Consider the following 25,819-nt stretch of genomic DNA (forward strand, 5'->3'; position numbering starts at 1 on the left):
TACTGGTCGAAATGAAGACAGAATCTAAATTCCAGTAATATTCCAGTTGAAAGATGTTAAGGTCCATTCATGAGCAATAAATCTGAAGAACTGTATTCTAATAATATTCAACAAAATTTAGAAACAGGCATGATAAAATATTAAGTGAAAACAAGGAGGGTGCCAAACCCTTGCCTATTTAAAATTCTCATCTTTTAGAAAAAAATACATTAAAACATAGTGGAGGGGCTATATATTCAATTAATGAAAATTGATATCTACTGGTGTCTAAAGTGGTTTAGGGAAAGCTTTAGAAGAAAAGCAAATGAATCTGGGCTCTGAAAACAAACCCTGGTTACAGCCCTCGCCCTGTCACCCAGGGGGCTGGCGTTATAAGATGAGTCAGTCACAGAAAACGGCAACTTCACCTGGAAGAAAAGTTTTCTAGGGGACACCACCTTAGCCAAGAAACCTATGTTAGAACCTCTGAGAGCGGGACACGCCAGCATCGTGTGACTCCAGATACCAAGGCCAGTGCCAGAAACGCATAACCTGCGGCAACATCATAAGAAAAGGTCAGAGAGACACAACCTGAAAGACACGCTATAAAACCGAGGTTAAACATAAATTTAACGTGACCCAGTAATCCTTCTCCTATACGTACACCAAGGGAAATGAACACACACGTCTGCACAAAAACCTGGACACAAATGTTCACAGAAAAATATATATAGTATATAAACATTCCACAGGTCCATCAACCAAAGCATGGATAAATAGAACACAGTATTACCCATTCGAAGGAATACTGTTCATTCAAAACAAGGTATGAAGTATTGATGCACGCCACTGCATGGATTAGCCTTGAAAACACATGCCAAGTGAAAGAAAGGAGGCAGAAAACGCGACACAGTGGGTGTTTCCATTTGCACGCAATGTCCAGAACAGGCAAGTCTACTGAGACAGAACGCAGGTCAGGGGATGCCAGGGGCTGGGGGGAGGCACGGTGGGGGTTCTGTGGGAAGGTTGGCGTGGAGAGCTTCCTTTTGGGGTGGTGAAATACTAAAGTCGACTGTGGTGGGGACTTCCCTGGTGGTCCAGGGGTTAAGAATCCGCGTTCCAATGCAGGGGACACAGGTTTGATCCCTGGTCGGGGAACTAAGATCCCACATGCTGGTGGGCAACGACGGGCCCGAGCACAACAAAGACCCTGTACGGCCGAAATTCATACAAATGCATTAATCAATTAAATAAGATCGACTGTGGTGAGGTTACAGAACGCCACGAAAATACTATTAAAATAAAAATACACTGAGCTGTATGTATCTGTTAAAGGAGCAATTGCATGCTATGTGGATTATATCAATAAAGCTTTTTTAAGGAACGTGGTTCTTCAAGGACCTGCGTCCCCTGTGTGCTGGCCGTCTGAACCACACACCTCTTGCTCTTCCCTGATTCATGATGCATCTCAAGGTCAAGACTGCTCCTTCCAGAGGAAGGTCGGGGCCTGCAGGCATCTTCAAGTCTGTTTCTTCAGTGACCCAGCATCAACCTGGCTCCCGCCGCCCCAACAGCCGGCTCCACCCGGCCAGGTGGGCAGCGGGCTGGGCGTCGCGCGTGCGCGGGGCTTACCTCGTCCGGGCTGGACGCCTGGTACACGCGGCAGGAGTCCTCGTACTGCTTCTCGGCCTCAGCCTGGTCGGTGACGCCGTTGGACTCGTACACGGGCGTGACGTTGTGGCAGAGCGCAATGGCCTTGACCGCTTCATGCACGCGGCTGCTCATGGTCCGCCGCACCTTGGTGGTCGGCGCAGGGCCCTTCTGCGCCGGCGGGTCCTGGGGCTGCTGCGGAAGAGAAAGCCGGCGAGGAGCACCAGCACCGCCCTCCGGGGAGGGCGGGGCCTCCGGGGAGGGCGGGGCCTCCGGGGAGGGCGGGGCCTCCGGGGAGGGCGGGGCCTCCGGGGAGGGCGGGGCCTCCGGGGAGGGCGGGGCCTCCGGGGAGGGCGGGGCCTCCGGGGAGGGCGGGGCCTCCGGGGAGGGCGGGGCCTCCGGGGAGGGCGGGGCCTCCGGGGAGGGCGGGGCCTCCGGGGAGGGCGGGGCCTCCGGGGAGGGCGGGGCCTCCGGGGAGGGAGGGGCCTCCGGGGAGGGCGGGGCCTCCGGGGAGGGCGGGGCCTCCGGGGAGGGCGGGGCCTCCGGGGAGGGAGGGGCCTCCGGGGAGGGAGGGGCCTCCGGGGAGGGAGGGGCCTCCGGGGAGGGAGGGGCCTCCGGGGAGGGAGGGGCCTCCGGGGAGGGAGGGGCCGGCGGAGTCACTGCTTCCCTTCCGCCTGCTCTAGCACGTGCCACTTTAGGGGCGCGCGATTCAAGGATCAGTTACTGGGGCTCAGCCAAAAACAACCAACACAAAATAAACAGAAAGAAATGACAGTTTAGCGTATGTGGGCGATTCTACCCGGGAATGTTGGGTGGTGTTGGGGGCTCGGCTACACTGCCAGCGATGCTGGTGTTTCAGACCAGGGCTCTGGACCTCAGCACTGCTGACATTTGGGGCTTCCCTGGGGGCTCAGTAGTAAAGAATCTGCCTGCCAATGCAGGAGACGCAAGTTCAATCCACAGGTGGGGAAGATCCCCTGGAGGAGGAAATGGCAACCCACTTCAGTATTCTTGCCTGGGGAATCTCATGGACAGAGGAGCCTGATGGGCTACAGTCTATGGGGCTGCAAAAGAGCTGGACAGACTGAGCAACTAAACAGCAACTGCTGACACTTGAGAAGGGTGATTCTCTATTCAGGGGGCGGGGGCGGGTGTACTGTGTGTAGCAGATGCTTAGCAGCTTCTCTGTCTCCATCTTCTAGACTCCAGAAACAACCCCAGGTGTCACAGGAGAACAAAACATGTCTTCAGAGGTTGCCAAATGCCCTATGGAGACCAAAATCCTGCCCAGTTTAGAGCCACCGTTTTAAATGTACATTCCTCTCAGTTTAAAATGGACGATAGCCTCAATGGGACTCTAGGGGACAACGAGCATCCCAGGGCAGGTCAGGGAGAATGTCAGTAAGGACACACTGCAAAATGGTACCCAGAAGTCCACCAATTTTCAAGAGTTAAGTCAAATGTGCTCAAGCTCTGCCTTCCACACTGACCAACGACCCTAATTCTTGTCTAAGAAGGGGCTGCCTGGCTTACACAGCCCTCATCCATCTCTTCACTATACCTTTCAGCACATGGCTTGTCCTCCTAATGAGTTAAGTCTTAGGGAAAAGGTTTTGAGCAACACAGTAAAAAGAATATTGAAGGTGAGAACTCTGAGTCTGATTTTCTGGTAGGTGTCAACAGCTGTGTGACCTCAAGCAAGGCCTATCTGCCCTCTGAGACTCAGTTTCCTCCAATGAGAGAAGTGGGCGAGGGGTTGGTTTTCAACCCCCACATGCGGAGTAGAGGAACCCCGAGAAACCCAATCAGCAGCATCAAACGTGGAGGACAAGCATTCGCATCCCCACCTGTGTACCATCGGGTACCATGAAGGCTCTGCTTTGAAGAATGGGTTCTATTGCTTTGCTGTGTGCTGTGCTGAGTTGCTCTATTGCCTTAAAATATAATAAAAAAAAAATTAAGGCCACTAGAAAGAGACCACTTGTCAGTAGTCTATGAGATAGTGATCAGTAAAACTCAGATACCCTCCCATGACCCACCTGATCAGCCTCTCTCTCCAACCTCCTTATCCTGCCTCGGGGCCTTTGCACTTGCTGTGCCCACTGCCTAGAACACCGTTTCCCACATCTTTGCAGAACTAGCTCATTCTACCTCATCATTCAGGCCCCAAATTCAGTGTTACCCCCTCAAAGACGCCTTCCCTGATCCCCTCACTGGCTCTGCCTCGTGTGCCTGCCCCAGCGGGAACCACGCTTCCACGGTGCCCCGTGTGTTACTGTCTTCACTGACTAAAACTGGCCTGTTTGCTGATAATTCTCCTGTTAGATAGTGAGAACAGGTAGCTTGTCTACTGAATTCTAGTACCAAGGGCAGGAGATAACTTGCCTCAGATGTCTGTTGAACAAACAACTTAATTTTCCTGAGATAATGGTGGAGAAGTCCTCATCTGACACTTTCCCTCCATTTTTAAGAAGAAATAAATATCAAATTGACCAACGTCGGTTCCAGATTTTAAGTCACAATTTAGGACAAAAGACCTATCATAGCCTCCCTACCTCCACAACTGAGTCTTGGAAGCGAGAGATGTTTGTGAGTTACTGAAGACTACGTTCCATTAAAAACATATTGTATCCAACAGAGGAGAAGCGATCTGATCTTTTAGAATGAATCATGTTTTATATCCATGAACACATGGTTGCCCAAAATAGAGAACAGATGGGTTATGAGAAACAAGAAAAGACTTTCATTTAATTTTTTAATACTATTTTTAGCAGTGGCATCAGACTTCTCAGGTAATTAGACAATCACTAAATTACTCTGGTCGCACAGGCACACACACACACTGCTCCGGCTTCCTGCTCTGGTAACCCCTGGTGTCAAGAGGACACAGGTTTCACTTCCAGGCCAAAGGGCACTGCATGGTAACAATAATTAGAGTAATAGATCAGAACTACAGTTTAAATGAATCATTATTTGCCAAGTGCTTTTAATTATAAAGAATTTAACTCTAAAATTATAACGAGGACTGAAGATTTACAGAAAGGTCCCCTCTCGTAGAGAGGCTAAATCAAGAACTTTTTTTTTTCCAAAGTTCTGTAATTTATGTTCTGGCCATGGATGTGTGTCTTCATTTTTTTGGCCACATTCCTCAGCACCTGGACCAAATTATTATTTACCATTAGGAGCAATAACAAGACCTTTGACAAAGTAATTGCTCTGGCTGGCAAGTTTTAGCAACAGTGGGTTTGAAGGGAAGGCTGAATTAAGGGTATCTTTCACAAACCTTTGGGTTTTAGAAGCAATCTGATTATGTCTACAGGAGTCAGATACTTCCACTAATATTTTAAATGTGGGATAACACAGAGCCCTGGGGCTTTGCATTCCAGGTGAAACCACTCCAGAGCAAGGCAAAAAGAGAAACACTGCCCAGATTTTTGCAAAGACCCCACTCTCAGATCAGGGAACTACTTGACAATAAACTAGAAGATGACAGTGACTGAATCAGACCAAGGTCACAAGCACCTGATTTGCTGCCTCCGTGTTCCTTTGTCTCTCTCTGAAACTGATACTTATCCCCTTTACTACTAAGATCGTTTTGGCCTGTCTCAGGTCAGATTTGGAGAGGGAAATGGCAACCTACTCCTGTGTTCTTGCCTGGAGAATCCCATGGACAGAGGAGCCTGGCAGGCCATGGTCCACGGGGTCACAGAGAGTCAGACACGACTGAAGCGACTAAACACACACACACACACAACTAAGATGTTTCAGGGAAGACAGTTCATAACCACTGATTCTGATTTAATTTGCAAATATAAGGCTCATCCATGCACCAAATGGTGATCCACACGTATCAGGAAGGCACTCACTGGTCATTACGAGGGACTCGGCTAGTGTTTGTACTGGGTCCAGTTGTTAAGCATCCTCACACTGCCCATATGGAAAAGTTTCACATCGTACAGTGTTTATCTCCAGCCTCCTCCCCATAGGCCCTTTAACCTACACACATTTCTTCTTACTTAAAAAATACCAGGGGAAAATAAAAACAGATGTGGTATCCACAGAGGCAGGTTACGGCCCTTTCTGCCCTAGGGGAGAAACCACCGGTCCTCTTGAGGAGCGAGGACCAGCGAGGCCCAGCGAGGCCCTCAAGAGGTCAGAGGTCGGATGAAGAACCAAGCTCTCCGCACACAAAGGCCCCTGCCTTGGGCTGGGGTGGGTGTCTCCCAACGTGGGGTGTCTCAGTCATTCCACGCCACCCCAGCAAACAAATGAGACTTGGAGACTCCATGAAAAACACGAGGCCTGCGTTCTCGTTAATAATCCATGGCAAGGGTATTTCCCGATGAGAACCCCCACCTACATTTCAGGAAAGAGGAATACAAAAATTAAATGCTCAGTCACCATGAATAGCCACCTTCTCTTATCCATCTTCTTTCCAAATGCAGTGAAAACACTACCACTTATGAACATTCATAAGATCAACAGATATCACGAATGGGTGGCAACTGCTTAAAAGTACACTATTGAAGAGAAGGAATTCCTATTTCAATAGGTCCACTTCACTCCCCAAATAAAGCTCAGAGCTGATAACTCATTAACCTCAAAGGGCCACTCTTCTAGAGACAGGCTCAGAGCTACAACTTCCAAATGAATCAACTGACTTACAGGCTAAGTGACTGAATAAATATAACATTTACTACGTCATAGCTGGGCTTCCCTAGTGGCTCAGACTGTAAAGAATGGGCCTGCAATGCGGAAGACCCGGGTTCGATTCCTGGGTCGGGACGACCCCCTGAAGAAGGGAATGGCTACCCACTCCAGTATTCTCGTCTGGAGAATTCCATGGACAGAGGAGCCTGGAGGGCTACAGTTCATGGGGTCACAAAGAGTCAGACACGACTAAGCAATTAACACTTACTATGTAATAGTACACACCTTTCCGTACGACAAAGGCAACAAATTCCAATTTGTTGAAACTGAACCACATATAACACAGGGGTTCTCAACTTGGGAGATTCTGCCCTCCCCCCTTGGGCAGTGTCTGGAGATATGTGGGGTTGTCACAAAGAGGAGGGGGGAGTGTGCTACACGCCTCTAGATGGTGGAGGGCACGGATGTTGCCAGACATCCTAGAATGCACAGGCTGGCCCCCACAGCAAAGAATGATCCCGCCCATGATGTCATCACGGCAAGGCTGGGAACCAGACATGCAGCCACTGCTGTCACAAAACCAGGGTCAGGATGGTGAGACCAACCTCTGCAAGTGCTGAATTGGAGCCTGCCAATTTAAGATTTGAATTTTTTGCCTTCATTGTGAGTTTTTTCATATCGCATCACAGTATGATTTGTCTTAAGGACTGCGTTTTTCGCCATCTCAACAAACTTTCCTTCCTAGGTGCATCCCTCACTCTACCCCATCTGGTCCTGGTATAAAACCATCCAAAAGGGTCATAATTATGACATGGGTGGGGAGAAAAGGAAGCTGGACAGTGTTATTCTAACAGTGGGTCTTAATCAGAAATGCTTCTCTGAATAACCAGGAAGATTTTAAGAAATATATATATATGCCCAGGTCCCGGTCACTTAAAGAATCCAGTAGGGCCCATGCATATATACATATTTTTCAATGCTACACATAATTTTGATCCTCAATTCTAGTTGAAAAGAATTACAAAAATATATAATGACTTCTTATCGGAAAAAAAAAGAACCAGAGAGAGATAGAGAAACAAAGCACACATCTCCACAGTCACACAAAGGCAGACAAATGGCCTGGCATTTTATACAGTCAGGTGTTAACACCGGTTATCTCTGACTGATGCAAATACAGGTGATTTCAGTGTTTTTTCTTTGTACGGATCCACATTATTTATTTTTTCTGTAGCCAAAAAAAAATGTATCCTAAGAAAGGATTAGAATTCTTGTTTAATGAGTAAAAAACAAAGTAAGCTTTGTGTCCCAGAGAAAAACACCCAAGTAAAAATTCTTCCCTGAGAAAACATAACCTTCTCTGTTTCCTACGGATGCAGAAGCCAAGAGACGCACTACGGGGCGCACAGCATGTACTGATAACCAAATGCGTCCTGTGCCTGCGTCTCGTGCAGAAAGTAAATCACAAACTCACACTATCACCAACATACTCATTAAAAAGACAAGGAAAAAAATGCTCAGTAAATTCCAACTCTAACAAAACTAAAACAGTATCAGAGACAAACTATGAAGTGAAAAATCACAGTTCCCAGATCAAAATATGTGTAATAAGGTGAACTGCTTTTTTTTTTTAAAGTAAGACTGTACCCATATAAAACAGCCTAGAAGAACACTCAAAAGCACTGGTCTTGGTTTTCTCTGACAAGGGACACCACGTGGCTCCCAATTCCCATAGTCACTATATTTCTTAGACACATGTATCAATAAAAGTTAAAGATACTTCCAATTGCTGGGGAGAGTAAAATAAAATAGATGATTCCATACTCCAGGCAATATATAGACTAGTCATCTCAAATATTTTGAACATGTTGAGAAAAAAATTAAGTACCTTCCCCACGTGTACTCAAGTTGTATACGTACTGTATTGTGCATTAAGAAACAACAAAAAACTATAAAATGACATGATAAAGAGAAAAGAACGCATTTCATAGAATTAGCTAAAAGTTCAAAATAACATACTCAGGATTATAGGTTTAAAATTATAATTATTTAAAATTACAGATTCAAATTGTCATATCTGTTTGTGATAAAGGAGCATGAAGTGCTGACATGCACTGCAACCTGGAAAAACCTTGGAGATGTTATGCCAAGTGAAATAAGCCAGGTGCAAAAGGTATCGATTGATTCCAGGCATCTGAGATGTCCAGAACAGGCAAACCCACAGAGACAAAAAGTAGACGGGTGGTTGCCAGGAGCTGGGGAGTGATGGGAGTCTAAGAGACAGGGAGGGTCCCTCTTTGGAGTGGTGAAAACAGTCTGAAATTAGAGAGCAGTGGTGATTGCAGAATATAGAGAATATACTAATAAACCCTAACCTGTACACTTAAGACGATAAATGCTATGGTTTGTGAACCATCTCTCAATTTTTTAAAGGTGTCAATAAGTAAATCAATAAGCCAGAGGAAAAATCATCACATTTCCCTAGCCTGTCATGGGTTTCCCTCATAATGTGTTGGCCATTTCTTTGTGGTTTGCTTGGGCCTGTATTAATCATCTGGAGTTTCCCTGCAGGAACCTTGTAAAACCACCTGCCTTCTTTATGAGGTTAATTTAGTTAAATAACATCCCTAAAGCCAGTCACCTAGACTCTCATAAAACACAGTCTCTATTTCAATGTTTCGAAAATAAACAATTGTAGAATTCTGACTCCTTCTGCAGGACACTTCAAGGACTGTACCTGACAAATGTTTGTCTGATAAATCGAGGGAGGGTCCCAGGGTCAATCTTTATGCTATTAGTGAGGTTTAAATTTTGCTTTAATTTTGAAGATGAAAATGAAGTGTGAGTGAACACTCAAATCTTTCCTTCCTGCACCTCCATGGGTCACCTTGCACCCTCTGTTTTGGAGTTCACAGATCTAGAACAGTGATATTCTGAAAAATAATGGTGGACCTTAGATTCAAGGTGGGCTTCCCAGGTGGCATGGTGATAAAGAATCCGCCTGTCAATGCAGGAGATGCAGGATCGATCCCTGGGTCGGGAAGATCCCCTGGAGGAGGAAATGCAACCCACTCCAGTATTCTTGCCTGGGAAATCCCATGGACAGAGGAGCCTGGTAGGCTACAGTCCATGGGGGTCACAAAAAGAATCAGATATGGCTTAGCAACTAAACGACAATTAGATTAGGGTAGCTGTAGTACCTCTGTTGAACCTCTGCGTCACCTGTTAAAATCTGTAAGTCCAGCCACTACTCCTAGAGATTCTGACTCTGTTCCTGGCCATCTGACCCAGGAGCTCCAAACGCTGTACTTTAGGAGACACAATTATAAATATCCGATTATTAAACTCTAAAGGGCAGATGGATGGCTGTAATGGGCTCAGGAGAATCCCACTGTGGGGGTGGGTACAATTGTGGGGATGGTTCCACCACTCTGTAAATTTACTTGAAAAAAGCATTGAACAGTACACTTAACATTGCTAAATGTTATGGTACGTATGTTATACGTCAATAAAGCTGTTTAAAAAAAACACATAGGAAAGGCTTCATACTTGTCCTCACAAGAGGATCCGTGCGTTTATTGTGGGCTTTTTGTTGTCTGGAGAGAAGGGTGCAGATGGCCTCCCTGGGGGGAGGAGGGTGTCCACACCAGCACAGCCTCTCCCCATCACACCCCGTTCTTTTAAACCCAAGGCCAGGGTGGGCAAGTCAATTTATGAGCCTCTGCTAAGGAAGGGTGATGAGAGTTCACTGTAAAAAAGCTGTTTTCTGACTTTCAGCACTTGACAGAGAGGGTTATCTGCGCTCCCCCAAAAATGGGCCACAAAGCTGAACCAGACAAATATCCTGAGAAAGGGTGGCTTCTGTCAATACCGCAAGCTCTTAAAAATACCACCAGAATGGGCAGGGGTGTGCCTCCCGCCAGGGCACGTACTGCAGCGCACGAAGCTGTCTAATACAATCGTCGGCAGGCCGGCACCGCTGACACGGCACTCCGAGGGAGGCGGGACCCGGCCAGGGGCTGACAAGCATGACGATCCACACGGTGACCCCTGGGGGGCCGGTTCAGGGGGAAGACTACGCCAAGACACAGAAGTGAAGCGGCTCACCCTGCCCGGGAAGCTGCAGGCCGTGGTGTGCGGGGGTGAGCGGGAGGAGAGGCTGAACCACGGGGCAGAGTGGGGAGGGGAGGCTGCCAGGGCCAGGGCGGGGAGGAGGGAGGCAGGGAAACCTTGCAGGGGTCTCTGCAGACAGCCAGGCAGGGGAGAGTGCAGCCTCTGCCTAGGGACCCAGAGGGGAGGACAACCGAAGCCAAGTGAGTGGTCTGGGGGGCGGGAAGCAGGGGCATTTCCCAAACCCCCGGACGGAGCTCACAGGGCAAAGGGGCAGGGTGCTTACAAAGACGAGAACGACGTCGCACAACCACACGGGATGCAGGGAGAAGGATGGCATGTGGGTACACTGCCCTCACAACACGTGAGCGGGGGTGCCAAGGATTCCAGGCTGACGCTCCAGGCCGGGTCGATAGACACGGGAGCCATCAGCTTTGACAGGGTGGCAGAGCTGGCAAAGAGGGGAGCCCCCTAGAGAGTGAGACACGGAGCCCAGCGCAGACTCCATGACACGAAGGAGGAAGACGGGTCAGACAGAGGGGAGAGGAGCTGGGGGTGGGCTGCGGCTTTCCCCCAACCCAACCGCGTCCCTGTGATTTTCTCTTGAAGTCCATCTTTGAAACAGGTTCATGGATCCATTTAGAGTCAAGCCACGGCGCCCACACAGGCAGCCAGAGGAATGGCAAGTGCTTCGTGGCTGGCTGTAGGTAATGACTCGGCATGGATCGAAGGAGCTGCTCTTCACTCAAAATCCGCCCTCGCTTCCACACTCTGTTCTCCGCCCTGCCGTGTTCAGGAGACACCCCGGAAATCCAGGTGTGCCAGCTAGCAAATGTCCCAGAAAATTAAACGCTGAGTCTAATTGTGCCACTAAGCATTTAGAGAGTCCATCTGTGATCCTTACACGAAAATACATTTTCAACTGGCCTTCTGACGATGGAATCAGTATCTACTTGGGCAAATTCAAGCAAAATATGGCCTCTTTATTCTCTTGTCCTCAAACCAGTGCCATAGCCCCGTAGCTGGTCTAATGCAATCTATGCTAGCTCGGGGTATGTTTTCAGAATTACCAAGGGAATTGCTTGTTTATCATCTCTCCTTACACACACAGAAGCACAGGCTCTCCTGGCACCTGAATGAGTCAGAATCTCTAGGGTATCAGGCCCAAGTCAATGTCTTTTGTTTTGCTTTTATTCTATTTGCTTTTTAAAACGTGACTAGGGATTCTGGTGAGAAGCCAAGCTGGAGATCCACTGGTCTAACATTTTAGGACACTTAGGACACTTACAAATAGTATCTTTCTCTAAAAAAAAAATGACCGGTTTTGAAAAATCTTGTAGGGGGGTGAAACCAGGAGCAGAGAAGTTGATAGTCATTTCTGATCACTTCTTCCATGAGACCGCTGAGTTGAAAAGGGATGAGGGACTAAGGCTCATCAGTTACACCGTGTTCCTGTCACAAGCAGTCCATTAATTACTGCTGCTTTTGCTCATAACTGGGGAAAAGGAAAAAGTAAACATGTCTGTAAACTTGAAGGAAAACCAATCACTAGGTTCTCAGAGCTTTTTCTGGTACTAGATAGATATATAGATAGGGAAGTCGCTCAGTCGTGTCCAACTCTTTGCGCCCTGTGGACTGTAGCCCACCAGGCTCCCCCATCCATGGGATTTTCTAGTTATTGGCAAATAATTTTCTTCCATGTTTCCCCTATCATCCATTAGTAGTAGTTCAGTAGATCAACCCTCGGGATGAGGAAGATAGGAAAAAAACCTGAACTGCAGGTTTATTCAAAATATAAAGAATCAGTGATTGGAAGGAAAGGTGGGGTGGGGGGAAGCGAGGAGTGACTGCTCTCAGGTACAAGAGTTCTTTTGGGGGTGATGAAGATAAAACAGATTGTGGCAAGGGTTACACAACTCTGAGTATTCAAAACAACCCACTGAGTTGTATACATTTAACGGATGAATCATATGATATGAATTCTTCCCAGTATAGATGTCAGCAAATATTTTTAAAAGTCACTTTGGGTGTGGAAACAGAAGGCTTTACCTGGGTGTAAATGCTAAAAATGTGGCTTTGAACTTCATCCATTGAGTCGACGCCATAGGCTACAGTGCCGAGATGGAGCCGTTTGAAAACCATCTCATTCTGGGTAAGAGTTCCTGAAACACAGAACAAGGAGTAGCTGTGCCTACATCCTGGAGCTCTTACTAACAGTAACGAAAGCTGTTTGAAATTTTTTTTTTTTGAGAGTTTACTCTATGTCACACACTTGTTTCAGCACTGCTCCTGCTGGAGTAGACATCTATGATATTCTGTCAGCCTGGAATCTGAGAATTACTTCTAAAAAGAGAACCTCAGGGTTCCAGGGGAAATGATCATCCTTTCTCCTTGGGATGGTCTAGAGAGAATGCCAATCAGGGTGCCTGACTCATTCCATTGGCCAACAGGGCGGGACATGTCATACACGAGGCCAATCAGATTTTATCTTGAAGGAATCAAAACCTTGAGCAGACAGAGCACAGACAAGTTGAGTTGAGTGAAGAGACCCCCCAGGGCCCTGACACTGACAGAGCCAGAACGTGCCTCGAGAGGCCCCCCAGGGCCCTGACACAGCCAGAACGTGCCTGGAGAGACCCCCCAGGGCCCTGACACAGCCAGAACGTGCCTGGAGAGACCCCCAGGGCCCTGACACTGACACAGCCAGAACGTGCCTGGAGAGACCCCCCAGGGCCCTGACACTGACACAGCCAGAACGTGCCTGGAGAGGCCCCCAGGGCCCTGACACAGCCAGAACGTGCCTGGAGAGGCCCCCAGGGCCCTGACACTGACACAGCCAGAACGTGCCTGGAGAGGCCCCCAGGGCCCTGACACTGACACAGCCAGAACGTGCCTGGAGAGACTCCCCAGGGCCCTGACACAGCCAGAACGTGCCTGGAGAGACCCCCCAGGGCCCTGACACAGCCAGAACATGCCTGGAGAGACCCCCAGGGCCCTGACACTGACACAGCCAGAACGTGCCTGGAGAGACCCCCCAGGGCCCTGATACTGACACAGCCAGAACGTGCCTGGAGAGGCCCCCCAGGGCCCTGACACTGACACAGCCAGAACGTGCCTGGAGAGGCCCCCCAGGGCCCTGACACTGACACAGCCAGAACGTGCCTGGAGAGGCCCCCCAGGGCCCTGACACTGACACAGCCAGAGGGCCCTGACACTGACACAGCCAGAACGTGCCTGGAGAGGCCCCCAGGGCCCTGACACTGACACAGCCAGAACGTGCCTGGAGAGGCCCCCCAGGGCCCTGACACAGCCAGAACGTGCCTGGAGAGGCCCCCCAGGGCCCTGACACAGCCAGAACGTGCCTGGAGAGACCCCCAGGGCCCTGATACTGACACAGCCAGAACATGCCTGGAGAGGCCCCCAGGGCCCTGATACTGACACAGCCAGAACGTGCCTGGAGAGGCCCCCAGGGCCCTGACACTGACACAGCCAGAACGTGCCTGGAGAGGCCCCCCAGGGCCCTGACACAGCCAGAACGTGCCTGGAGAGACCCCCAGGGCCCTGATACTGACACAGCCAGAACGTGCCTGGAGAGGCCCCCCAGGGCCCTGACACTGACACAGCCAGAACGTGCCTGGAGAGGCCCCCCAGGGCCCTGACACTGACACAGCCAGAACGTGCCTGGAGAGGCCCCCCAGGGCCCTGACACTGACACAGCCAGAACGTGCCTGGAGAGGCCCCCCAGGGCCCTGACACTGACACAGCCAGAACGTGCCTGGAGAGGCCCCCCAGGGCCCTGACACTGACACAGCCAGAACGTGCCTGGAGAGGCCCCCCAGGGCCCTGACACTGACACAGCCAGAACGTGCCTGGAGAGGCCCCCCCAGGGCCCTGACACTGACACAGCCAGAACGTGCCTGGAGAGGTCCCCAGGGCCCTGACACTGACACAGCCAGAACGTGCCTGGAGAGGTCCCCAGGGCCCTGATACTGACACAGCCAGAACGTGCCTGGAGAGGCCCCCCAGGGCCCTGACACTGACACAGCCAGAACGTGCCTGGCTCTTCTCCTTCCTGAGATCGAGTTTTGTTCTGCCTTCCCAGATCTTTGCAACAGATCCCCTTTTATCCCATGTTCACTAGATGGTAGAGAGGAAGGTTAAACCCAGGTCTCCCCACTTGCTCTCAACCACTATAACAACCTCATAACTTGACAGGTGTTAAATTGTCAAGTGGCATTTTGAGATGTGGTTTCGAGGTCAGGACTTGAAGCCAGTCTGTCTTGAGTTCAAAGCCTACTTCTGCCATTATATACTTCTGACAAATCACGTAACCAAGTCACTTAATAACTCCAAACTCACAATATCAGGGGAGGATTAAGTGTCTAGATGTAGACACCCAGAACAGTGCTTTTCCACAGATTAGCACTAAGTAAGGCTTTGCTGCTATCATCATCATGTCCACCAAGGAGTCTATCTTCATCAAAGATGAAGAGCATAAAGAACTGCAACATTCATCTCTAATACCTCCAGAAAGATAGTCCAAGCATCTTCTTTGACTTTCAGTCCTGCAAGGGCCCCAGACACTCACCCGTCTTGTCTGTGAGTAGGTAGGAAATCCTCCCCAGCTGCTCAGGAATCGTGCTGGAGCGAACCACGGTCCCGGGGATTTTCGAGTCCCGGCGAATGACCCAGCTGTACACGATCTTGCCCATGTCCAGGTTCACACGCAGGCTGCTCAGAAAACCAGAGCACACGGGTTAACAGGATACACGTAAAAAGCTGCTTGTATCTCAACACCAATTCTAGAACACACATCATGGGTGCTATAACATTCAGCACAAATAAGACCCCACCTGTTCCGGGTCATCCCTTTACAAGGGACCAGCTCCTTCTCAAAACCACAAAAGCATGACCTTCAAATAAACAGAGACGTGCAACCGTTGCGGCACCAGCTCACTCTCAGCTCACCTGATGGGAATGATGTTGGAGAACAAGAGAAGGAAGCGGATGATCTGCAGGTACCAACGCCCGGCGAAGTGCTGGAGGGCAACCATGACCAGGGACACCACCACCAGGGCTCCGAAGAGGATCTTCGTGAGGCAGTTCACCTCCAGGTCGAACAGGCCAATCTGCGGACGGCGCACAGACGGAAACGCCATCAGCCGCTGCGACCCACAGCCCACCTGGAGGCCCGGGCCTCCCCCAGACACGTGCACCGGAGTGAGACGGCAGGCGCCATGGAGCCCGTCTCTGGGCGAGAGTGCTGGGCCCCATGGGCTACCCGACAGCCCAGGGACCTCAGTGAGTCTCATCTCGATTCTCTCTTAACAATTTAAAGACGTAGCGTGGAAACATGTAAGCGGGCTACTGCTGCCTTCAGTGGCGCCGTGCAGTGTACGGCCTCGACCACACTCCCAGCAACCCGTGAAATGACCCAGTTCTACACCATGCACTGGTTTCGTGTGGCGTGGAGATTCAGGGCACACACCACCAGTGGCATCTGATTTTTAGGTGCTGCATTACTGAACATTATTACTTTAATGACAATATATTTATCTTAATACATGTTTTAAAAAAATGGGACCAGCCCATGAAACTCATCACTTTGCAGAAACATGGCCCCAGATAAGGCTAAAACCTCAAATAAATGGCATTTATACTTGTAATATGGAGAAGGAAATGGCAACCCACTCCAATATTCTTGCCTGGAAAATCCCATGGTCAGAGAAGCCTGGTGGGCTCCAGTCCATGGGGTCGCAAAGGGTCAGACACGACTGAGTGACTTCACTTTCACATACTTGTAATATAGTTGGATATATGTAATAAAGTTAGATATATGTAATATAGTTGGATATATGTAATAAAGTTAGATGTATGTAATATAGTTGGATATATGTAATATCATTGGAGTACAAAATAAAGCAGGGCAAAGGCTAACAGAGTTTTGACAAGAGAACGCACTGGTCATAGCAAACACCCTCTTCCAACAACACAAGACAAGACTATACACAGGGACATCACCAGATGGTCAATACCGAAATCAGATTGATTATATTCTTTGCAGCCAAAGATGGAGAAGCTCTATACAGTCAGCAAGAACAAGACCAGGAACTGACTGGCTCAGATCATGAACTCCTTATTGCAAAACTCAGATTTAAATTGAAGAAAGTAGGGAAAACCACTAGACCATTCAGGTATGACCTAAATCAAATCCCTTACCATTATACAGTGGAAGTGACAAAGAGACTCAAGAGATTAGATCTGATAGCCAGAAGAGTGCCTGAAGAACTGGATGGAGGTTCGTGACACTATACAGGAGGCAGTGACCAAGAGCATCCCCAAGAAAAAGAAATGCAAAAAGGAAAAATGGTTGTCTGAGGAAGCCTTACAAATAGCTGAGAAAAGAAGAGAAGTGAAAGGCAAAGGAGAAAAAGAAAGATATACCCAGAGTTCCAAAGAAGAGCCAGGAGAGATAAGGAAGACTTCCTCAGTGATCAGTGCAAAGAAATAGAGGAAAACAATAGAATGGGAAAGACAGAGATCTCTTCAAGAAAATGACAGATACCAAGGGAACATTTCATGCAAAGATGGGTACAATAAAGGACAGAAATGGCATGGATCTAACAGAAGCAGAAGATATTAAGAAGAGGTGGCAAGAATACACAGAAGAACTGTACAAAAAAGATCTTCATGACCCAGATAACCACAATGGTGTGACCACTCACCTAGAGCCAGACATCCTGGAATGTGAAGTCAAGTGGGCCTTAGGAAGCATCACTATGAACAAAGCTAGTGGAGGTGATGGAATTCCACTTGAGCTATTTCAAATCCTAAAAGACGATGCTGTTGAAGTGCTGCGTTCAACATGCCAGCAAATCTGGAAAACTCAGCACTGGCCACAGGACTGGAAAAGGTCAGTTTTCATTCCAGTTCCAAAGAAAGGCAGTGCCAAAGAACAGTCAAACTACTGCACAATTGCACTCATCTCACACGCTAGCAAAGTAATGCTCAAAATTCCCCAAGCCAGGCTTCAACAGTACATGAATCATGAACTTCCAGATGTTCAAAATGGACTTAGAAAGGGCAGAGAAACCAGAGACCAAACTGCCAAAATTTGCTGGATCATAGAAAAAGCAAGAGAGTTCCAGAAAGACACCTACTTCTGCTTTACTGACCATGCCAAAGCCTTTGACTGTGTGGATCACAATACACTGTGGAAAATTCTTCAAGAGACAGGAATACCAAACCATCTTACCTGCCTCCTGAGAAATCTGTATGCAGGTCAGGAAGCAACACTTAGAACTGGACATGGAACAGCAGACTGGTTCCAAATTGGGAAAGGAGTACGTCAAGGCTGTGTATTGTCAGCCTGCTTATTTAACTTATATGCAGAGTACATCATGAGAAATGCTGGGCTGGATGAAGCACAAGCTGGAATCAAGATTGCTGGGAGAAATAACAATAACCTCAGATACCCAGATGACACCACCCTTATGGCAGAAGCAAAGAGGAACTAAAGAGCCTCTTGATGAAAGTGAAAGAGGAGAGTGAAAAAGCTGGCTAAAAATTCAACATTCAGAAAACTAAGATCATGGCATCTGGTCCCATCACTTCATGGCAAATAGATGGGGAAATAGTGGATGGCTTTTTATTTTGGGGCTCCAAAATCACTGCAGATGGTGATTGCAGCCATGAAATTAAAAGACGCTTACTCCTTGGAAGGAAAGTTATGACCAACCTAGACAGCATATTAAAAAGCAGAGACATTACTTGGCCAACAAAGGTCCGTCTAGTCAAGGCTATGGTTTTTCCAGTGGTCATGTATGGATGTGAGAGTTGGACTATAAAGAAAGCTGAGCACCAAAGAATTAATGCTTTTGAACTGTGGTGTTGGAGAAGACTCTTGAAGAGTCCCTTGGACTGCAAGGAGATCCAACCAGTCCATCCTAAAGGAGATCAGTCCTGGGTGTTCATTGGTAGGACTGATGTTGAAGGTGAAACTCCAATACTTTGGCCACCTGATGCAAAGAGCTGACATTTGAAAAGACCCTGATGCTGGAAAAGATCGAGGGCGGGAGGAGAAGGGGACAACAGAGGATGAGATGGCTGGATGGCATCACTGACTCAGTGGACATGAGTTTGGGTAAACTCCAGGAGTTGGTGATGGACAGGGAGGCCTGGCGTGCCGCAGTTCATGGGGTTGCAAAGAGTTGGACACGACTGAGCGACTGAACTAAACTGAAAATCACCACAGATGGTGACTGCAACCATGAAATTAAAAGATGCTTACTCCATAGAAGAAAAGCTATGACCAACGCAGACAGCATATTAAAAAGCAGAGACATTACTTTGCCAACAAAGGTCCGTCTAGTCAAGGCTATGGTTTTTCCAGTGATCATGTACGTATGAGAGAGTTGGACTATAAAGAAAGCTGAGCGCCAAAGAATTGATGCTTTTGAACTGTGGTGTTGGAGAAGACTCTTGAGCGTCCCTTGGACTGCAAGGAGATCCAACCAGTCCATCCTAAAGTCCTGAATATTCAATGGAAGGACTGATGCTGAAGCTGAAACTCCAATACTTTGGCACCTGATGTGAAGAACTGAGTCATTGGAAAAGACCCTCATGCTGGGAAAGATTGAAGGTGGGAGGAGAAGGGGACGACAGTGGATGAGATGGTTGGATGGCATCACTGACTCGATGGACATGAGTTTAAGTAAGCTCTGGGAGTTGGTGATGGACAGGGAGGCCTGGCTTGCTGCAGTCCATGGGATTGCAAAGAGGCAGACACAACTGAGTGACTGAACTAAACTGATAGTTGTATTGATGGTGGTCATGGAGATTGTAATAGTGGGGTGAAATGACTGATATTTGTTCATGGCACTGACAAAGGAAATCATTCTGCAGTATTCTGACTCTTAAGAAACTGGAGGAGGGGTAGGGCTGGGCAGGAGGGTCCTGCTGTGTGTGAGCAGTAACAGGGCCATCAGGTTGACCCCAGAGCTGACTCCACAGGCCGCTGCCAGAGCCAGCAGCTTGGTGTGGGTTTGAATCCAGGTCTATGCAGCTTGGCCGGAGCGCAGTGCTTCTCCAAGCCATTTGTCCTCTGTAAGAAGAGGCTGTAGACGTGTGCTGACAGGCTGGTGTAGGGATTAAAAGTGACGCGGGTGGAGGATGCCATACTACAGGAGGCAAACAGCAAGGACTCAACTGTTGTTGTTTGGTCGGTGAATCATGTCTGACTCTATTGTGACCCCATGGGCTACAGCCCCAGCAGGCTCCTCTGTCCATGGGATTTCCCAGGCAAGAATACTGGAGTGGGTTGCCATTTCCTTCTCCAGGGGATCTTCCCGACCCAGGGATTGAACCTGAGTCTCCTGCATTGGCAGAGGATTCTTTACCGCTGAGCCACCTGGGGAGCCCTTCAGGACTCAATACTTCATTTTAAAACTTTTAAAATGCTATGTATTTATACACAGGCAGTCCTTGTTTAACTGCAGTGAGCTTTGCAGATACCGTGTTTTTTTTACAAATTGAAGGTGTGTGGCAACCCTGTGTTGCCAGATGACTGTTAGTATTTTTTAGCAATGTTTTTAAAGCATGTACAGTTTTTTGACACAATGCTTTTACTGCACACTTAACAGACTACAGAATAGTGTAAACATAACTTACAGGCACTGGGAAACCAAAATATTCGTGTGACTTGCTTTGTAGCGATATGCACTTGACACGGTGGTCTGGAACCCAACCACACGATCTTCAAACATGTATTTGAATACGTGTTTATGTATGGTGTGTGTGTAAATACACATATGGGCTTCCCAGGTGGCAATGGGGTAAAGAATCTGCCTGGCAGTGCAGGAGACTAAGAGATGCAAGTTCAATCCCTGGGTCGGGAAGATCCCCTGGAGGAGGGCATGGCAACCCACTCCAGCATTCTGGCCTGGAGAATCTCATGGACAGAGGAGCCTGGTGGGCTATAGTCCATGGGGCGGCAAGGAGTCAGACACGACTGAGGTGACCTAGCACAGCAGAAGACCTATACACACACCTACACACACACACATGCACAAACATGTACACAAAAAGACAGTAAGTTTATAGAAACGAAGTCATGCTTTTAGGGGTTCCTGTTTTTGAGTCTTGCTCCTCACCCCACCAACACCAATCACCAAACCACGAGTCAGAAAATTCTGGCAAGAAAACACATCCTACGACCATGTACACACCTTACTTCGAGGATTCGAGGTATTCATGACACTCCGGAGCTCTCTCCCCGTGTAAAGAACAACACCCACGACAGTACCTAAGGCGAGGAAAACACAACCCAGAGAAGTGTGAGTACAGACAGGCAGGCTTTCAGCGAGTCTGACGCGCTCAAGGGCACCTCTCCTCAGTCCAGCAGCCGCAGTGTGACAAAGTCCCCAAGTTTACATCAGGGCCAAGCAACGTCCACATCCACACAGATGGTAGGAAAGCTCCTAGCCACGTGTGGCCATTCACTTTTAAATTCAATGAAAAAAAAAAGTACAACACAGCCCGCATTTTCATGAGCCACATTTCAGACTCAACAGCCACACAAGGCCAGTGGCGGCCGTCCAGGTCGGTGAAGGCACAAGGCATCCCCACTACTGCTGAAAGCGCCACTGGTAGGGCTTCCCTGCTGGTCCAGCGGAGAAGATCCGCCTGGCAATGCAAGGGACACCAGTTCGATTCCAGGTCTGGGAAGATCCACATGCCGCGGGACACCTAAGCCCACGTGCCACACCTCCTGAGCCCGCACTCTAGAGCCTGCGCGCCTTAACTGCTGACCCTGGGTACACAGAGCCCAACTCTCTGCAACTAGAGAGAGCCGAAGACCCAGCGCACAAAAAATAAATATAAATTAATATATTAAAAAAAAGCACCACAGTGCGGGCCTGTGGGTCTGGCCGCCTTGGAGAACAGGAGAGGTGGAGGGGAGGGGGTTTGTCCTTTATGCCACTGGCCTCAGAGGCTTCCAGAGGTGCCTGGAACTTCACAAACTACCCTGGAAACCCATGAACACGCCATGGACTGTGATTCCGCTCAGATTCGGTGTGCAACCAGAACCTTTGGCAGACGTCTGTCTAGATGGCAGTTCTTTCCTGAGAACTCCCCTACCCCTTCTTTCTACCTGTCCATCATCATTTGTTTTTAAAAAAGACATCAGTTGTTATAAACAATTTCTAAAAGAAACCCCAAAAGCCAATTAACATTAGAAAAGATGTTCACCCTACTCAAAAACCAAAACAATGGGAAATTCTTATTCCCATCCTCGTAATAAAAATTCAGAAGCATGAGAACAGCAGCGTGAGCCAAGAGGTGGGGAAATGGACTGGCGCACGCGCTGTTGGCTGGGGTGTCCACTGGAACAACCTATCTGGGGAGGAAAACCGCAATATCCATCAAAAATGCACCTCTGTCTCCCCTTTGCAGTATGTGCCAGGGAAATGCCCCACACAGCAGGGCAGGTGGAGAGTCAGGAAGGGCAGCAGCACCCCGGTCACCATGGGGCTGGTGGGCACCCCGATGAAACCAGGAGAGAAACAGACAGGAGGGGCTGGGGAGGGGGCCGGTGTGTGCCGGTGAGCAGGGACGTCTAAGCTGAAACCTGAAACACGAGAAGGGGCAGCCCCGCCAAGCACGCAGGGAAGATCCCAGGAATACTAACAGCCTGGTCTCCACGGGATAAGGGAACTCCCAAAGCTTCTCTCCTCTGGCCCCTCAGCTCTTTGCCCGGCACCAGCAGAGCGATGCACCCAAACCGCCAAGAGATTCAGAGTCGCTAAAAGAGCACAACCCCAGATGGAGTGCTGGGGCCATGTCTCTCGGACAGAGACCCCAGGGAGATGCCGAGCGCCCCGAGTCGATGCAGTCTCCTGCACAGGGCAGTTCCCTTCCAGGGAGGCACTCAGCAGATGGAGGGCCGCGGAGAGCGCCTGCCTGCTCCCAGGCAGATGGCAGGCCCCAGAGAGTGCAGGCCGACCCCCGCAGACGGTTGGACCGGGGAGGCTCAGCTTGGGCTGCGCAGGGGTGGCTGTGTGCCCACGGCTCTCACCTCAGGGCGGACATGGGTTGGTCCCAATCCCCAGCATTCAGGGTTCTAGAGAGTCCTAATAACAGGGGTCCCCAAGGGCAGCGTTCCCATCCAGTGCTGGCCAATTCTGGTGCCTTCAAAGGCTGCTGGAGATGCCCTCTCCCCCACAACCCTCTGTGCCCAGGACTGAAACTGTCTCCAGGAGATGCAGACCCCAGCCTCAGCCACCCCGCAAGAGCATGCCAGCAGTCCACAGAGCTGCGCTGGTCTGGTCTGCCCAGTGTTCGAAAGCTTGGTTTAACTTCTGGCTGTGTGGGGTCTTCACTGCTGTGGGTGGGCTTTCTCGAGCTGCAGTGAGTGGGGCGGGGTGAGGGGGTGGCTGCTCTTGAGTTGCGGTGCATGGGCTTAGCTGTCCCACGGGACATGGAACCCTCTCGGACCAGGAACTGAACCCACGTTCCCCACACTGGCAAGTGGATTCTTAACTGCTAGACCACCAGGGAAGTCCCTAAAGGTTTTGAGGTAGTTGCCAACTTTTAAATACAGGAGCTTTCATATTAAATATATATATATATACTAAGTAGAGATTTCTGGCTTCTTCTGGAAAACTGGAAGATCTGAGGCCACTGGGTCTGCAGTCTTCACCGCATCTCCAGCAGGTGCTGAGCTCAGCCACCCCGTTTGGCCGGTCTCCTGCTTTCCGCTCATCACAGTCCCCACCCAGCCCTGAAGACCTCCTGACCTGCGCCCCTCCGCTCCCGCAGCCCCCGACCCCACTTCTGAGGCTACGTCCCTGGGGGCTCCCCTCAGACGGCCCCTCCTTCGGCCGCCTGCCCACCAGGGTCTCCGACCAGCCAGGCTGCTGGGGTCGGGCATTTCCCCCAGTCCCTCAAACCCACCATTGTAGTGTGCTGCTGGGGACCTCTGACCCCACTGAGGCGAGAGAGACGGTGAGCCCCAGAAAGGGAGGATTCGACACGTTTACAGCAACGAGATGCTGCTCTGTGATTCCGGGACGAGCCCCGAGGAACGGGGTATAGACCAGTGGGCATTATCAGACCCGCGTGGTGTGACCCGCATGCTGGTCACAGTTCAGCCCCAGCAGGGCCACCGACTGACCTGCCGCACACTGGAGGTGGGGGCAGGGGCTCAAGAAACTGTCCCTTTCCACGGAGAGTCTGAGAAGAACTGGGATCCACCACACCCAGGCTCCGCTTCTGCCGAGCCCCACCAGCCTCTCTGGTCTATCATCACCCCCTGTGGCTCTTCAGCCTAGCAGCCCAGTTACCATGGCAACTGCATCCTCTTACAGACTGATGCCAGCCAGTGCAGCTGGACCCTTAGCATTGCCTGGCAAGCTTTTATAAACTTCCAACTGATAACGGTGGAGTGACCAAGACACAGGAATTAGATTCTGAAGGGAACACAGAAGTGAAATCTCAAATAATTAAGATTACTCTTGATGGCTGCTTCTGGAGTTGAGCACCGGAAGGAGGAAATGGCTTGAGTTTAACTCCATGTTTACATTAGAACCAGAGTGTAGTCAGACATCTACCCGGGGAGAAGCAGAGGCCAGCTGGAGAAACGGTAACCGCCCAGCTCCTCAGACTCCAAGGGAGACGTCCACTGCAGGGCGTGGCAAGCACTGCTTCTGGATTGGGGGTCACGGCTCTGTCTCGTTCCACCGCACCAAACACAAAGAATTCACACAAGTGGGGAAAAAATGCATGTTTTAACTTCACAGTGCATTTCTGAGGAACTGTGTGAAATCTTTCTTCCATCTTCAAGGTCTCAGTTTGCCTTCCCTTCTCCTCCTCCCAGGAGATGATCTCTCCAAGGCTGTGTGACCTTAGGCAAGTTGCTCGACCTCTCTGAGACTCAATTCTTTATTCCATTAAGTGTCCTCATTTAATGTTGTTTGATCAAAACAAGAGAATGGAAGATAAAACACTCTGTAAATAAACAGGGCCTGATAAATAAGCCTTCTTACTGCTAATCTCTGAAATTAAGGCTGAGAAGCTGAGCACATCTCTGCCCGTGTGCGCTGAGTCTGTGCAGAGGCTGTGCTGGTCCCTCTTCTTTCAGAGAGCATCCTGACTAAGCATCTGCTGTACTGAAGAGTCACAGAGCAGCCGCGAGCAGAGGGAAATGGCCTGGGAGGGGAAGCGGGGCGGGGAACGGATTTCTCCCACAGTAAAGACAGAAAGTTGCCAGCAGTGGAATTACATGTTAATAACAGTATATACTATTACATATTGGGCTGGCCAAAAAGTTTGTTTGGATTCTTCATAAGATGTTACGGAAAAACCCAAACTTTTTGGCCAACCCAATACCATATATAATATAGTGATAACAGGGAACAGAGTTCTGCCTCTGGGGCAAAGCGCCTGGGCTCAAGTCCCAACTGCTTTTACGTGCTGTGTGACCTTGGGCAAGTTACTTAACCTCAGCGACCCTCAGTTTCCCTATCCGCAGCCTGGGGACAATGCCAGCACCTGCCTGCAGGGTACTGCTGGGAGGGTTGAGTGAACCACGTGACCCACAGCAGGTGCCCACAGACTGGCGGCCCTGGCGGCCCCGCTGTCACTGCGGCTGCCCCAGGCACGCTCAGCCCTGGAGCCCCTCCGCTCAGCGGTGCCCCAGCGTCCCAACCTTTCCTTCCTGCTCCTCAACAGGTTGTCCTGCAAATTCTGTTCTGCAGTCCAGAGGACCAGACAATTTCTACATCATCTGGGCATCTCCAACACCGGGGCGCCATCAGGCCCAGCTGGGCAGCCCTCACCGACGCAAGAGCCCGGGCATCCAGGCTGACCCACTTTCTGGTACAGATTAGGACGTCAATCTCACGTGGCAATTAGGGGCTATTCCCAGAGCGGACGCTGTGGCCGAGTCCACGGGCCAGGGCGGCCTCCCCTCCGGACGCCTCCAAGCACCGGGGGACAATTAGATGGCCATTTCATTCCCCAGGGGTACAGAAGCCAGTGGAAAATGCCATTTGACCGACAGCTCATTGTCCCAACTGACAGATGATTATTCTCATTATATTGAAGGATTTGCTTTCCTTTTCAAATTGCTAACACGTTCCTCCACAAGGGCGCGTACCTGACGCGGTGACTGTGCCAGCCCAGAGTGCGTTCTCTATGCTCAGGCTCTCGCTGATCGGGGGGTCGCTGTCCTCCTGCAAAAGAACAGATGGACACAGGCTGAGCCACCCAGGTCTGCACGGAACCCGCCGCTGTCTCCAGCCTGCTCTTTGCAAGAAAGGGAGAGGGGATGACCCCCGCATTTGGAAGCCAACAGCCCAGCCAGGAGAGAAGGACCAAACTCATAAACCCTTATCCTTGGTGTTTCAGCCCCATGGAAATACTTGAAAAC

At 49.8% G+C, this 25,819-nt stretch overlaps 1 protein-coding gene across 12 annotated transcripts in view; it reads right to left on the minus strand.

The window, feature by feature from the left end:
- ATP9A (ATPase phospholipid transporting 9A) overlaps positions 1–25,819 on the minus strand; it is a 130,767-nt gene that overhangs the window by 46,245 nt on the left and 58,703 nt on the right. For 7 of the 12 annotated variants that reach the window (XM_081557255.1, XM_081557259.1, XM_081557250.1 and 4 more), the window contains 6 exons: positions 25,547–25,622; positions 20,616–20,692; positions 15,358–15,518; positions 14,978–15,120; positions 12,439–12,551; positions 1,612–1,821 (listed from right to left, as the gene is read on the minus strand). In XM_081557255.1, the coding sequence (XP_081413381.1) occupies positions 1,612–1,821; positions 12,439–12,551; positions 14,978–15,120; positions 15,358–15,518; positions 20,616–20,692; positions 25,547–25,622 (780 nt within the window). Of the gene's footprint in view, positions 1–1,611; positions 1,825–12,438; positions 12,552–14,977; positions 15,121–15,357; positions 15,519–20,615; positions 20,693–25,546; positions 25,623–25,819 lie in introns of all 12 variants that reach the window. The other 5 variants (XM_081557253.1, XM_081557258.1, XM_081557254.1 and 2 more) reach the window with 1 other exon arrangement.

The sequence above is a fragment of the Giraffa tippelskirchi genome, chromosome 13 (assembly GCF_054371585.1).
Source record: "Giraffa tippelskirchi isolate mGirTip1 chromosome 13, T2T-mGirTip1v1.2.pri, whole genome shotgun sequence".
Lineage (NCBI taxonomy): Eukaryota > Metazoa > Chordata > Mammalia > Artiodactyla > Giraffidae > Giraffa > Giraffa tippelskirchi.